The sequence below is a fragment of the Corapipo altera genome, unplaced genomic scaffold, assembly GCF_003945725.1.
Source record: "Corapipo altera isolate COAL_440 unplaced genomic scaffold, ASM394572v1 2, whole genome shotgun sequence".
NCBI lineage: Eukaryota > Metazoa > Chordata > Aves > Passeriformes > Pipridae > Corapipo > Corapipo altera.
This window is the reverse complement of record NW_020884890.1, coordinates 6,200-18,017: the sequence shown is the minus strand read 5'-3', so window position 1 is coordinate 18,017 and position 11,818 is coordinate 6,200. Positions and strand designations below refer to the sequence as shown.

Below are 11,818 nucleotides of genomic sequence, written 5' to 3'. Positions count from 1 at the left end.
ATGTGGGTCTATGCTAGAGGAGAGACCCTGATCTTTGGCACCCAAATCCCATTTCCTTCTGCTCTGCCACCCTTGTATCTGTTTGTATCCACTTTCAGTTTTGGTATTTTCACCTGAAATATGGATAGAAGAGCTGAAACAGTTACTTCTCATGGAAACAGGGTAAGAAAATTATAGTTTATTTCATCTCTGAGTATTAGCCATGCACATGCAATTTCCAAAATTAATGCTATTGCCTTAAGACATGGGGTGAGGTTGTGACAAAAATGGCTTATATCAAGTTATCACTAAGTAAGCTTGATACTATATTTCAAAGTAATGAAGCACTGTTATCCCATACTTTGGGTAACTTTTCTGTGCCATACAGCACGGAAAATAAAAAACCTGGGTTACTGCTGAGTAGTGAAACAAACCTAGAAACTTCACTGGTTTTTCTTCAAATACACCAAAGATAACCCAGAAAAATCTATAATTTTCTCAGTGTTACAGCATCTTGCTCTTGTATTTGGGGAAACTGCTGCCAAAATTCCAAGAGAGCAGTTCAAACAGATGGCTACCATAGAAACTATGAGGTTACCTTTATCGTCTAGTCAAATCAGCAAACAGACAGTGTGTGCCTCGGGTGTCAATTTTCAGAGCCATATGCCTTTAAGCTTAAAAGCATTTGGGAGTTTTTCTCTCTAATTGGGTATGACCAGAAACTCCCCCAAACTGCAAAGTTTAAACAGCCCTGGGGAACCTGCCTGTGCTGAGTGCAGACTGAGTTAAGGCCAGAAGGTAAGTACTGACTTAGAAATTCCTTTTTCTTAAAGCATTTGAGTGATTATTTTAGGTGAAGCTACTTCCAAATTTGCTGGGGTAATGTAAATTTTCTGCTCTCTTCAGTTTGTGTGCCAGACAGACTAAGCATGGCTTGATAGTTACTCACCAGCTGAAAGCTGTAGGTGAGAGAATACCAGAGAAAAGACATGTGTTAACCAGGAAATGAATCCTGCAGTGCAGTCCAGAGCTGAGCAAGGCAGCCATGAAACTGCTGATGGGACAAAGTGTGGGAGGGTGAAAGTTTGCAGGAGACTGTGTTGATCTCTTCTGGGTTTGAGCAGGAAAGATGGCCCACTGGACTTTGATCCCATCTCCAGGGCTAAAGGGCACTTCATGCTGAATGCAGGTACTACTGTTTCTGGAAGGACATGGCCTCTTAAACTGTTCTTGCATCCCTGAGATGCATGCCCAGAGAAATTCAGGACAGGCGTATTTTTAAGGCTCACTAGGAAATAGGATAGAAAGACAGAGTTTATACAAAAACAATAAAAACATTTGTATATAGTCAAATTTTTTGTTGAGGTCTTTGCTAGATATTAGGGTAGTGCATACAAAATGCAGTTATTTATTTGGCTGCAGCACAAATTCCTGACATGAACCAATTCTTCAGCAGTGTCTGTGCTAGTGCAGTAGTCCCAGAATGCCCTGTATTGTGATGCATTTTTGCTGTGAGAATCAGGTATTGCTTAGGTAAAATAGGAAGGTTTTCCGCATCTGTTCTCCACATTCCCTGTGAAACTTTGATTGGTTCTGTCTTTTGCAAGAGTCAATTTCTTCAGCAGGAGTAGTCAGACATATCTTTTCAAGGGCAAACAGCACCAGCTCAGACCACTTGTAAGTCAAGTATTTCATAGGGCTGTGGTGCTGTGCCTTTAGCAGCAATATCTCTTAGACCATTTTCTATATCTTCTTTTGTCCTTCTACTGGTATGGTCTGGCTGATAAATGATAGTAAGTTTCTCTGGTAATTTTATAGCTTTTAACAGTTGAGTAATTTGTGAAGCATTTGATATTTTATTTCCATCAGAAGTTATAAACCCACACAGCTTCTATAACTGCCCAGTAGCATGGCATACACCAAATGCACATTGAGAATCACCATAAACATTTACAGTATTTTCTTTGTACAGCTAATAGACATTTGTTAATGCAAATAATTCAGCTGTTTGTGCACTCAGCCTCAGACTGAGCGGTGAAGCCTCCACTGCTTCATTCACAGCAGTTATTCAATAACCCAGTTGCTACTCAGATAATATGACCATCCACCAACAGTTCCAGATTAGAATTTAGAAACAACACATCTGTTCAATTAGCTTGAGCATTTTATGCTTCATGGGTGGTTACTACACAATTGTGATGTGCAGTTCCTTCCCCAGGTGAAAGGAGTAAGAGTAGCAAGGTTCAACATTAGTTACCATCCTTGAGGCTATTCCTTACCCTTCTTATGCATAGTCTGGTAGTCTATGAAAATTGCAGCTTGCTTCATCAGCTTGAATGTTTTTACCTTGTTAGTTGTCCATTGAATGGTTCTCCATCATCTTGGATAATAATTGGTATCAGGGGTTTTGCTATTTGCTTGAAAGATTTACCCGGGGTGGCAGAATCCTACAGCTCCTAAAAAGCGTTTGTTTTTAGTAGCTGGTTTTGGAAGAGTTTGAATGATTTTAACATGGTTTTCAGATAAATGCTACTCCTCTTGCTGAAGAATTTAGCAGATAACCCAGATATTCTACCTTTTATAAATGTTGTAAGTTAAGTGGAAACACCCTTTCCAGCTGAGACAAACAGTAAGGAATGGGTGACAGCTATACAAGATTGCTTCATTATTAATAAAGCATCAACATACTCTATCGAAAATGGATCAGCTTTTTTAAACACTTCATCCTGGAAGTCTTTTACTAAAACTAGAAAAATAGTGGAGGTCTGAATGAAGTCCTGAGGGAGCCTTGGCTATGCCAGCTGAACACTTCTCCAGATGCAAAAAGGCATCGAGAGTCTGGATGAATAGGTTTGCTGATTTAAAGTAGAAAAAGTTGCATGGTTTCCAGTAAGTCAAGGGTTGTATCTGCTGACCTTTAGAAAATCGCAAGAGTCAGTGGTCACATAGAAATGGGCAACTAAACCGAGCTCTCAGGCAATACTCTGGTCCAGACCCATGAACTGAAAGTAGCTGCCTGTATGTGAGCTACCAGTGTCAGGTCCCTGTATAGTCAATGGAGATACATTCAGTTGATCTAGAGATTGAGGAGACTTTTAACCAAAAAACAAGGGGTTTTTTTTCCTGTGTTGGAAGCTTAAGACAACTAAAATCCACTCGGAGCTAACAGAGTTACTCTTAATTAAAAAAAGAAAAAAGAATCTGATGACAGATTTTAATTCTCCGTTTGTCTTTGCTCTTCTCATATAATTTAAAGCCCCATAGAATTTCTTGTTCATGTAAAATGATACCTAAGGCCTTTTACTCCCTGTACTTTTGTTCTGCAAGTAATAGGTAATTTTTCAAAGATGTTTAAGTTTCATATGCTTGGTATTGCAGTAACTGGCTTTTTTAGTTAAAAGAAAAGTTTTATTTACTCTAAGTTTCTGCACATTACAAGTTGGGGCAATTTGTGTTGAAGTGGTATGGATGCAGCGTATCTGAGAAGTATGATAATGAAAGAGGCATTAGTTAGCGGTTGTGAACTATGTAGATAAACTGCCCTACAGTGAAAGCTTGTCACAGAACGTGCAGAAATTAATAAAACACTGTCTTAGAGGTAAACGTAATTAGAAACAGCTATTGACACTTTAAAACAGAACATTATGCTTTTTTCCTTAATGTGTATTTGGATTATATTTTCTAAATTACCTAAAATATCCCTAGTTATTCTAGTAACATGACTGTTCTACTGAAATTGCTCAAGCGAGAACTCTCGATCCTGTTCTTTAAAACCAAGTATTGGCAAAATATGTTCCAAATGTACTTTATTTTAAGTACACTTACAAAGCACTATGACTTGAAGAAAACATAAACTGGAGTGTACCAAGCCCAATTCAAATGAGAAATGTCAAGTGGGTGCAAAGTGTGGCAGATGTAACGTTGCAGCTTTGGCCTTTAGCTCTGAGAAACCTGGGGTCATCTGTAAAATTAATTTTTTAATTGAGGCATTCTACTCTGAGCCATTAGGACATGATTAGGATATCTCTTTTAAAGGTTTTTTTTCTTCCAAACATTAGTGTATGATACAAACATCTTTGTGAAGGGGACTGCTAGTTCTGTTCTTTTGGTAATTAGGGCAATGAAGTACAGAGAAATGAAGGCCTGAATTTGGAAATACTTATACTGAAGTGTCAGCACAGATAGTCCAGCTGGTTGTCCCTACATATGAAACAGCTCAATACAAACACACTGTCTCTGCTGCACACTCTGAGAGAAGTGATGCTGCAGCAAGTGTCAGACAGCCTCTATGTGCCTGCTCCCTGGGCACGCAGGTTCCCCGAGCCCTGGGGAATACTTTTGGGAGCACCTGAAGCCAACGCTTCCAGATTTGGCTTTGAGGGACATCTCAAGGCTGCCAAAAGCAGCAAGGAGACAGACTTGCCTGGATTGCCAAGGAAGCTCATCCTGTTTCATGGAATAACAGGAATATTAACAGTTCATTTTCCCCTATTTGAGGAAAGAAGTGGAATGCAACTGAAGCTGCAAAATGCATATATGGCTAATAAAGCTAGATAAAGTTCAGCACACCAGTAAAACATGTTTTCCTTGAACTTCTTTTCATCTTTTCAGTGAGGATGATGTCAATGAGGGTGAGTAACCTGCCCGAGGATGTAGTAGGATTTTCAGTGCCTTTGTATAATTGTCTTAAAATGCAGCAAGATTTCCCCTGTAGCTAGGGACTTATACTGCTTGTTTAAACATGTCTGTGTTTGCTTATAATCATAATAAACCTCCCTAGTAGCACTGGGGAAGCTTTACAGGTTCACGCATCTTTCCTTTCCTAACAGAGGTGGTATGGTGTCATCAGTCCATCTCTCATTTTATGTTTTAAAGCAGATGAAGTTTAAACTTCAGCAGGCATAGTGAGAATAAAAGGTGCCCTCTCCCCTCAAAATAATGGTGCTTACACCAGTTTTAAGAGATACTGCTTTCTGCTTAGTATTTTTTTCAGGGACCTAGGAGGGCAGCAGCATGTCGGGGAAGCCCAGGCTTACCTACTTGAATGGAAGGGGGCGAATGGAGCCCATACGATGGCTGTTGGCGGCAGCTGGCGTGGAGGTGGGTTTGCATTTGGTACAGTGTTAAAGACTGGTGTTCCCAGCTGGCTTCACTGAGGAACACTTTAACATGGATGTGGAGGATAAACAGCTCCATGAGGGTGGTGAAATTCATTTGGCCAGTGGGACTGCATTTTTGTAACTACTTTGTTTGGTGGTTAATACTTGGGATGCAAACTCAGCTGAGCTTAGAGTTTATTAGGGTTAGTATCAATACCCTTAAGAAATTACTGAAGGGCCTTTAAATAAAGCCCCATTTTGACCCATTATGCTTAATCTGATTTTTCTATGCAAAACTACCTTAACTCAGTCTTATTAATTTGCAGTTGCAGTGTGTCTAATAGAAGAGTGTTGTTGACTGGGGTGGGGTTAGAAATATTTGATTTACCTTGTGTTTTCCTTGGCATTGGCTCCAACCTGCCTTGTTCCTGTAGATGCCTGCTCTCTGTTTCTACCTGCATTTAGGTTATTTCTGAATCAGTGCCCTGATGCAGAAGTGGCCAGGCCCTTCTGCTCCCCATCAGCTGTCAGGGTGTGCGTGGGATCTTCAGGACATCTGGGCTCAAACAGAGCAGTTGAAGATCTGGCCCATTATGTTTTATTTGACTCAGTGTTCTGTGCATGGTTATGTGCAGTCACTTAGAGAAGACAAGTGTTCAAATACAGCAGTGTAACACTATTCTCTCTCCTTTTTAGTTTGAAGAGGTTTTTTTGCAAACAAAAGAACAATATGACAAGTTAATCAAAGGTAAGAATCCCAAGACCTGAGTTTTAGTCCCTGAAAATATTTCTCAAATTTAGCTAAATTTGTGGTTTAAAAATAGTTTATTTAAATGAATGCAAACTTCTAGGTGCACACCTTGAGTACTGCAATACTAGTTTTGAATAACCTGTTATTTCCAGTGCCATATAATTCCTGTAAGCTAAAAGCCGTAGCTTCTGTGACTGTCTTTATTGCAGTACATTAAACAGGCAAACATTTCTATTTAATACATCTTAATTATCTATGCTGTTGAACGTTAGCATGGTTCCTGGCACATTTTTGGTCCATGGCAAATAGCACTTGCTAAGCAATTCCTGGCATCATTTGAGAGTTGTCTCAGACCAAGGGCCATTTCCAAGATGTCATTCAGAGGTAACCATTATACTCTATAGGCAGAGAGGGTGGAGTAGAGTGATGTGGCAAGCCAGCTGGCCTGAGGTGTTGTTGAGTTGATGGGTATAGATGTACCTCTGTGTTGATTCTGAATGCAGTTAGATAAGCCTCTAAATGAAAGGTTGACACGGCCCCAAAATCTCCAGGAAAACCAGTTTCTGTTTCTGTAGGCTCTGTGTGAACACCCTAGTGACAGTTGTAAGCAGAACAAGCCTCAGATATGAAGCTTCCCCTAGATAAAAACATGGAGCCAGCAGAGAGACCTGTGGAAAGCCTGACATGGTCAAAGCAGCAAAGACTTCATGTCAGCCTTGGGAGAGATGAGATCAGTTCCTAAACACCAGTGCATACACCCAGACACTGCCCTTGATATCTGGTAAGATGAAATCCAGCTGTGAACCCCACCACAGCCACCCTGGAAGAGAACCCTGCTGCCAAGGCAGGGAAGGAGTTGGGACTGTGAGGAGCATTACAGAATGCACATGCCCCACAGTTTACCTGCTGCCCAAGACACATGAGAGAAACCTCACAGCAGGCTGAGCTTGCCAAGACATACCAGGAGACTCAAAAGAGGACTTGATGGCATTCAGGCTGAGCTCAGAAAGGATTAGCTGTGTTTAAAGAAATTCTGACAGTAGAGCTAAAATGAACAAAAATAAAAAAGTGGTATCAAGTAGATCAGAATTTAATTTGCCAGTCCAGTTGGCTGGGACTTGGACAATGTGGAAGGGCAGTGCAGTGTAAAGAAACCAGTTATAGCTCTAAATATGATAGCACAGGTACTGAAAGCCCAAATGAAAGCCCTTCTTAGGACTTTACTTAGGACTAGTAATCTAGACAGAGTGATACAATCCTGGATACAGCATCCAAGCTTATTCATATCCAGGGAGAAAAATTAAATAGTCATGAAATGGATAGGGAAGTTTTTATAAAGAAGATCAAGCATTTTATATCTATATATTGAGCTTTAGAGGGTGAGAACACAAGGAAAAAAGTGTGGTTTAATACAATGGGTTGACGAGAGACAAATTAGTCATCCTGATAAAGGGATCAGGATGTTGCCAGTTGTGCAGGGCAGGACTCAGTGGAAATAACTCCACATTACTTCTCCCTCTAATCTTTTTTTCTCTTCCTACCAACACGCTTTTTGTCAGGGTATCCTGTGTTTAGATGTCACCACATCATTAGGCTGGTTCAGGTGTGACTTTGGTCCATACCAGCTGATGATCCTCTAAGCAATGTCCCCACGATATCAGGAAGATGCCTGGGCCAGGACCTCTCCCTAACAGGCAGCTTGAAGACAGACAGCTCTTTTGGAGGCTGAGAGTGTTAAATAGCTTTGCCCTGGTCAGACCTGTACCCTGAAGAATGACAAGTCTGGTGCAATCTGTGTAGCCACAGGTTGCCCAGGTTGCTACCTGGATCTCAACAAGCTCTGCTGGTTGGTTGCAAATAGTAGGTCTAGGTGACTGCTTCTTTATGTATGCTCCGCAGACTACCTTTGGACAGCACAATCCAACCCCTGAAATTACTGGTAAACTGCTTTTAATCCTGCATATATATATTCTATGCAGTGATTATATAGAGTGGTTCACCCTCACTGCAAAACAAGGGAGGAGAAGCAGTCCACTACTGGTTTTAAGAGGGATTCCTCTTTTCTGTAGATAAGAAATAAACCATGTATTCAGTTCAGTCACATTTGTTGCATCAGTTTTTGTCAAGGGCCAGAAAGTCAAATTTTATTTTTCACTTCACATCTTCCTGTTGAAAAATACCCTTGCAGCGCTGTTAGTTTTCTCATTCTACTGCTTCTGCTAGATAGATACCAAGTAATGCTTCTTCTTTAAGATGCAGAGGTGTGTTCTGGAAATACATGAAGACACGTGATTCTTCAGTGAATGTTTACAAGAAACAAATACAAGCTATTTGTTGCTGCAGAGAGAACTACTCTTTGAATTGAAACTCTAAATTAATAATATAGAACAAGTGAAGAAGGCTTATTAATTCTAGCCTAGTGAGGTATTTTAACAGCTCTGTGGAGAAAAAATCAAACAGATGTGCCTGTTAAAATGAACCTTTACACCTGAAGGAATTCACCAAACAGATTAAAATTGAGCAATTAAAAGATGTCATTAACTCTGAGCAATGCAAATTGACATTTGCCTCTTTGGATTTGGAGTTTTGCTGTGATTTTTTTTTTTTTTTTAACAGGGCAGGATTATTCCCTGGATGCCCTTAGTATGTACATGGAGGAGGGAGTATCTCCAAAGACAGTAAATTAGTCCAGCAGAATACTCGTCTAGAATAGACTGACTTTGCAATGCTAAATCTCTGTGTCAACTTAGCTCTCAGAGATGCCTCACTGAAGGCTCAGAAAAATGCTCCTACCAGAACCAGTGGAAAATGGGATTACAAAGATGTTTTCAAATAGGCCTAAATTGTGGAATGGCACTGAGGCCAGACCTATAATGAAAATCTATGGGGACACTCCAATTCTTGTCCTGCAGTGACTATGCAAAACTTACTTAAAACACCAACAGCTGTCACAGCCTCTGCCCCTAGATCTGTAGCTTCATGATATTTAAAGTTGCCTGACCCCTTCCTTTGTTCCAGAAGCTTGGTGTTGCTGCAGTACTAGCCCTCTCATTCTTTCTACTCACTTGTTCCTGACAGGGAATTGATCTACATTCAAAATAATTGTTGTTTGTTTTTTTTTTAAATTCAGATTTAACATATATCTTTATTCTCCTCTTATTCCTTGGGTTGAAATGCTGGTTCAGGCTTTGTCTGCCAGCATGAGGCAGGGTCCAGAAGTGCAAAGGAGCAGGCACTGCCAGCTCCCAGAAGCCAGTGAAGCTCTGGTAAGGCTGTAAAGCCAGGGCCCAGCTGCAGTGCAATGACCTAGCTACAGAAGCGTGATACAGGCTATTTGATCTTTCCCACAATGTTAGTTTACTGCATGGAGTTTTACAGTTAGGGCAAGACATCAGTGGTCTCCTACACTGCAAGAGAAATGTGCTCAGTCTCTTGCTCTCCTGTCCAGCTTGCAGTCTAGGAGAAACTAACAGGCTAACTCTCTACCCTAGATGGAGTCCTGCTGTTCCAGCAAGTGCCCCTGGTTGAGATCGATGGAATGAAGATGGTGCAGACCAGAGCCATCCTCAGCTACATAGCAGGGAAATACAATCTCTATGGGAAAGACTTGAAGGAGAGAGCCCTGTATGTAACACTGCCTTTCCCTTAATGAGCAATCTGTTATTTGATAGCTACATTATATAAACCAAATTCTATCCTGTAAATCCAGTATAAAGGTATGAGAAAAGCTAACACAATAAGTTTTAACAACTGCTTCTGAAATGCTCCTAAACAGAAGCAGGCTTTTATTCTTTTTGAAAAATATTTAGGTTTAGTTTGTGTTTAGTTTTGGCTGTGAAAATTGCCACTATATTGGTAGTATAAAATTCCTCTAAGTTGCCTTAGTTAATTGGAAAACAGAAAAAATAACTTCTGTGCTCTTTTCTACTGTCTTCTCCTGATCAATAGGATTGACATGTATGTGGAAGGAATATCAGATCTGATGCAAATGATTTTGATGTTTCCTTTCTCTCCACCTGATGCAAAGGAGAAAAATCTTGACTCAATTAAGGAGAAGGCAACTAACAGATACTTTCCAGTCTTTGAAAAGGTAAGTGAAAACAAGGATGTGGTTTTTTATATTATATTTAAAATTATAAAACAGTTTGTTTAAAATAAGAACTTGTCTGTATTGCAGGTCAGTTCCAAATCCTCAGCTTTCTTGGCTATCTCAAAGAAGGGGAACCACAGCAGCATGTTTTCCTCTGTTTGTTGGCTTGTGTTGTCAGGGCTGTGGTATTTGAACATGTACAAAGGAAACAAAGCAATATGTTCTCAGCTATACAGCAAAACTTTTCACTGAAGTAAAAGCAAGCACGCATGATTTTTTTTCCTTGAAGGAATAGTTCCATACTTTTAGTTGTTTAGAGCACATCTCTCTGCTATACTTAATTTAATTTGGAACAGTTTCATTGGAAGAATGCAAAAATCCCTTGCAAATAAATTAGGTAGAGAGATTAGGAGTACTTTAGTAACCAGTCATAGATTTCTGCCCATCCCAGTTCCAAAACCAACAAGCCAAACCCATATGATTCATGCATCTGGCAACATTTCCCACTTTGATAACATTCATCTAGTTTTGATGGAAAACAGTAATAAAAGATTAACATCATAGAAGTTCTTATGACCATAATAACCTGTTCCCAAAGGCAGGGATTTTTCTTGGTTAGCTTTGTAATTCTGCATTTCTAAATTTGCTTTCTGGTATCAACATTTGACATAACTTTAAATTAAATAAATGGCCGTTTTATAAGTTCTCTAAGTTGCTTCTTAGTTTCTCGATTATCCCTGTTTCTAACTCTATGACTCTTATTAGGCTACTTAAGCATATGATTTTGTCTCTGTTCCCAGTGCCTATCATCATTCCTCATTACTGAATGACCAGAGTTTGTAGTCTGTGTACTAGAACATGAAAAGAACAAGAGTTCATTTTTTCCCCCCAACAACAGAGAATTGATTTAGGCTCACAGCTTCCAGCTGAAAACTCCACCCTGAAATTTCAGATATAATTGCTGTTCAGGTCTACAGCTGTGCTGTGAGGCTTAGCTGCTAGGCAACATATGTCCCATTCTCATCTGCAGCCCATATTCTCCTGTATTCTCCAGGTTTTGAAACAACATGGCCAAGACTTTCTCGTGGGCAACAAATTCAGCTGGGCAGATGTTCAGCTAATTGAAGCAATTTTAGCAGTGGAGGAGAAAATTCCTGCTGTGCTGTCTGAGTTTCCTCAGTTGCAGGTAATTTTGTTATTGAGCATGAATATATTCAGGAGCTAGAGGGAAATCATGACCTGATCATCTCCCCGTGCTGTGTAAATCATGTTTCTGTGTGCTGGAATTTCTGTCTTACTCTGTTTTTCTTATTATTTTTAGGCATTTAAAACCAAAATGAGCAATATGCCTACAATTAAGAAGTTCCTGCAGCCTGGTAGCCCAAGGAAACCCCCACCAGATGATCATTACGTAGAAACTGTGTTGAAAGTTTTTAAGAGATGAAAGCCTTGTCACCTTTGGTGAGACCCAGAATACTGGAAGAAAAAGAAAGGCAAAACATCAACCCCATCTCAGTAAATTAGTATTGTGGTAGTGAAAAACAGTGCTAAAAAAGCAAAACAACCCCAACCAGAAATAAAGCATTCTATTACTCTGGCAATGTAACAGCAGCTTTGTCTTTATTGATATATCAAATGCTTGGCAAAATATGGAAGCAAAGAACTATTTGTAGGGTAGGGAATTTATTAATTTCAAAAAAAGATCAATGCAGTGTTAGTATTGTCAGAATGTAACTTGGAGAAGATATTTTCTGCATGCAAATAAGCTTCAGAATAAGAGCTAAAGAAGAGAAGACTCACTGCATCACTTATCTTTTAAAGAAGTAGACTTGTTTAAAGATAACCTCTTTAAGCCTTGGGGTGAATTGGACTTTTTAAGATATCTCTGCAATGTTTTCC

The 11,818-nt window shown here is 39.8% G+C and overlaps 1 protein-coding gene across 1 annotated transcript; it reads left to right on the top strand.

Annotated features, from left to right (window-relative positions):
* The first annotated feature begins 647 nt into the window (after nucleotides 1-647).
* On the top strand, nucleotides 648-11,525 carry LOC113947869 (glutathione S-transferase A4-like). Its single transcript, XM_027644975.1, has 7 exons — nucleotides 648-777; nucleotides 4,961-5,079; nucleotides 5,775-5,826; nucleotides 9,321-9,453; nucleotides 9,778-9,919; nucleotides 10,974-11,105; nucleotides 11,241-11,525. The coding sequence occupies exons 2-7, from the start codon at nucleotides 4,993-4,995 to the stop codon at nucleotides 11,361-11,363; spliced, it is 669 nt and encodes a 222-aa protein (XP_027500776.1). The 5' UTR covers nucleotides 648-777; nucleotides 4,961-4,992; the 3' UTR covers nucleotides 11,364-11,525.
* The last annotated feature ends 293 nt before the right edge of the window (nucleotides 11,526-11,818 follow it).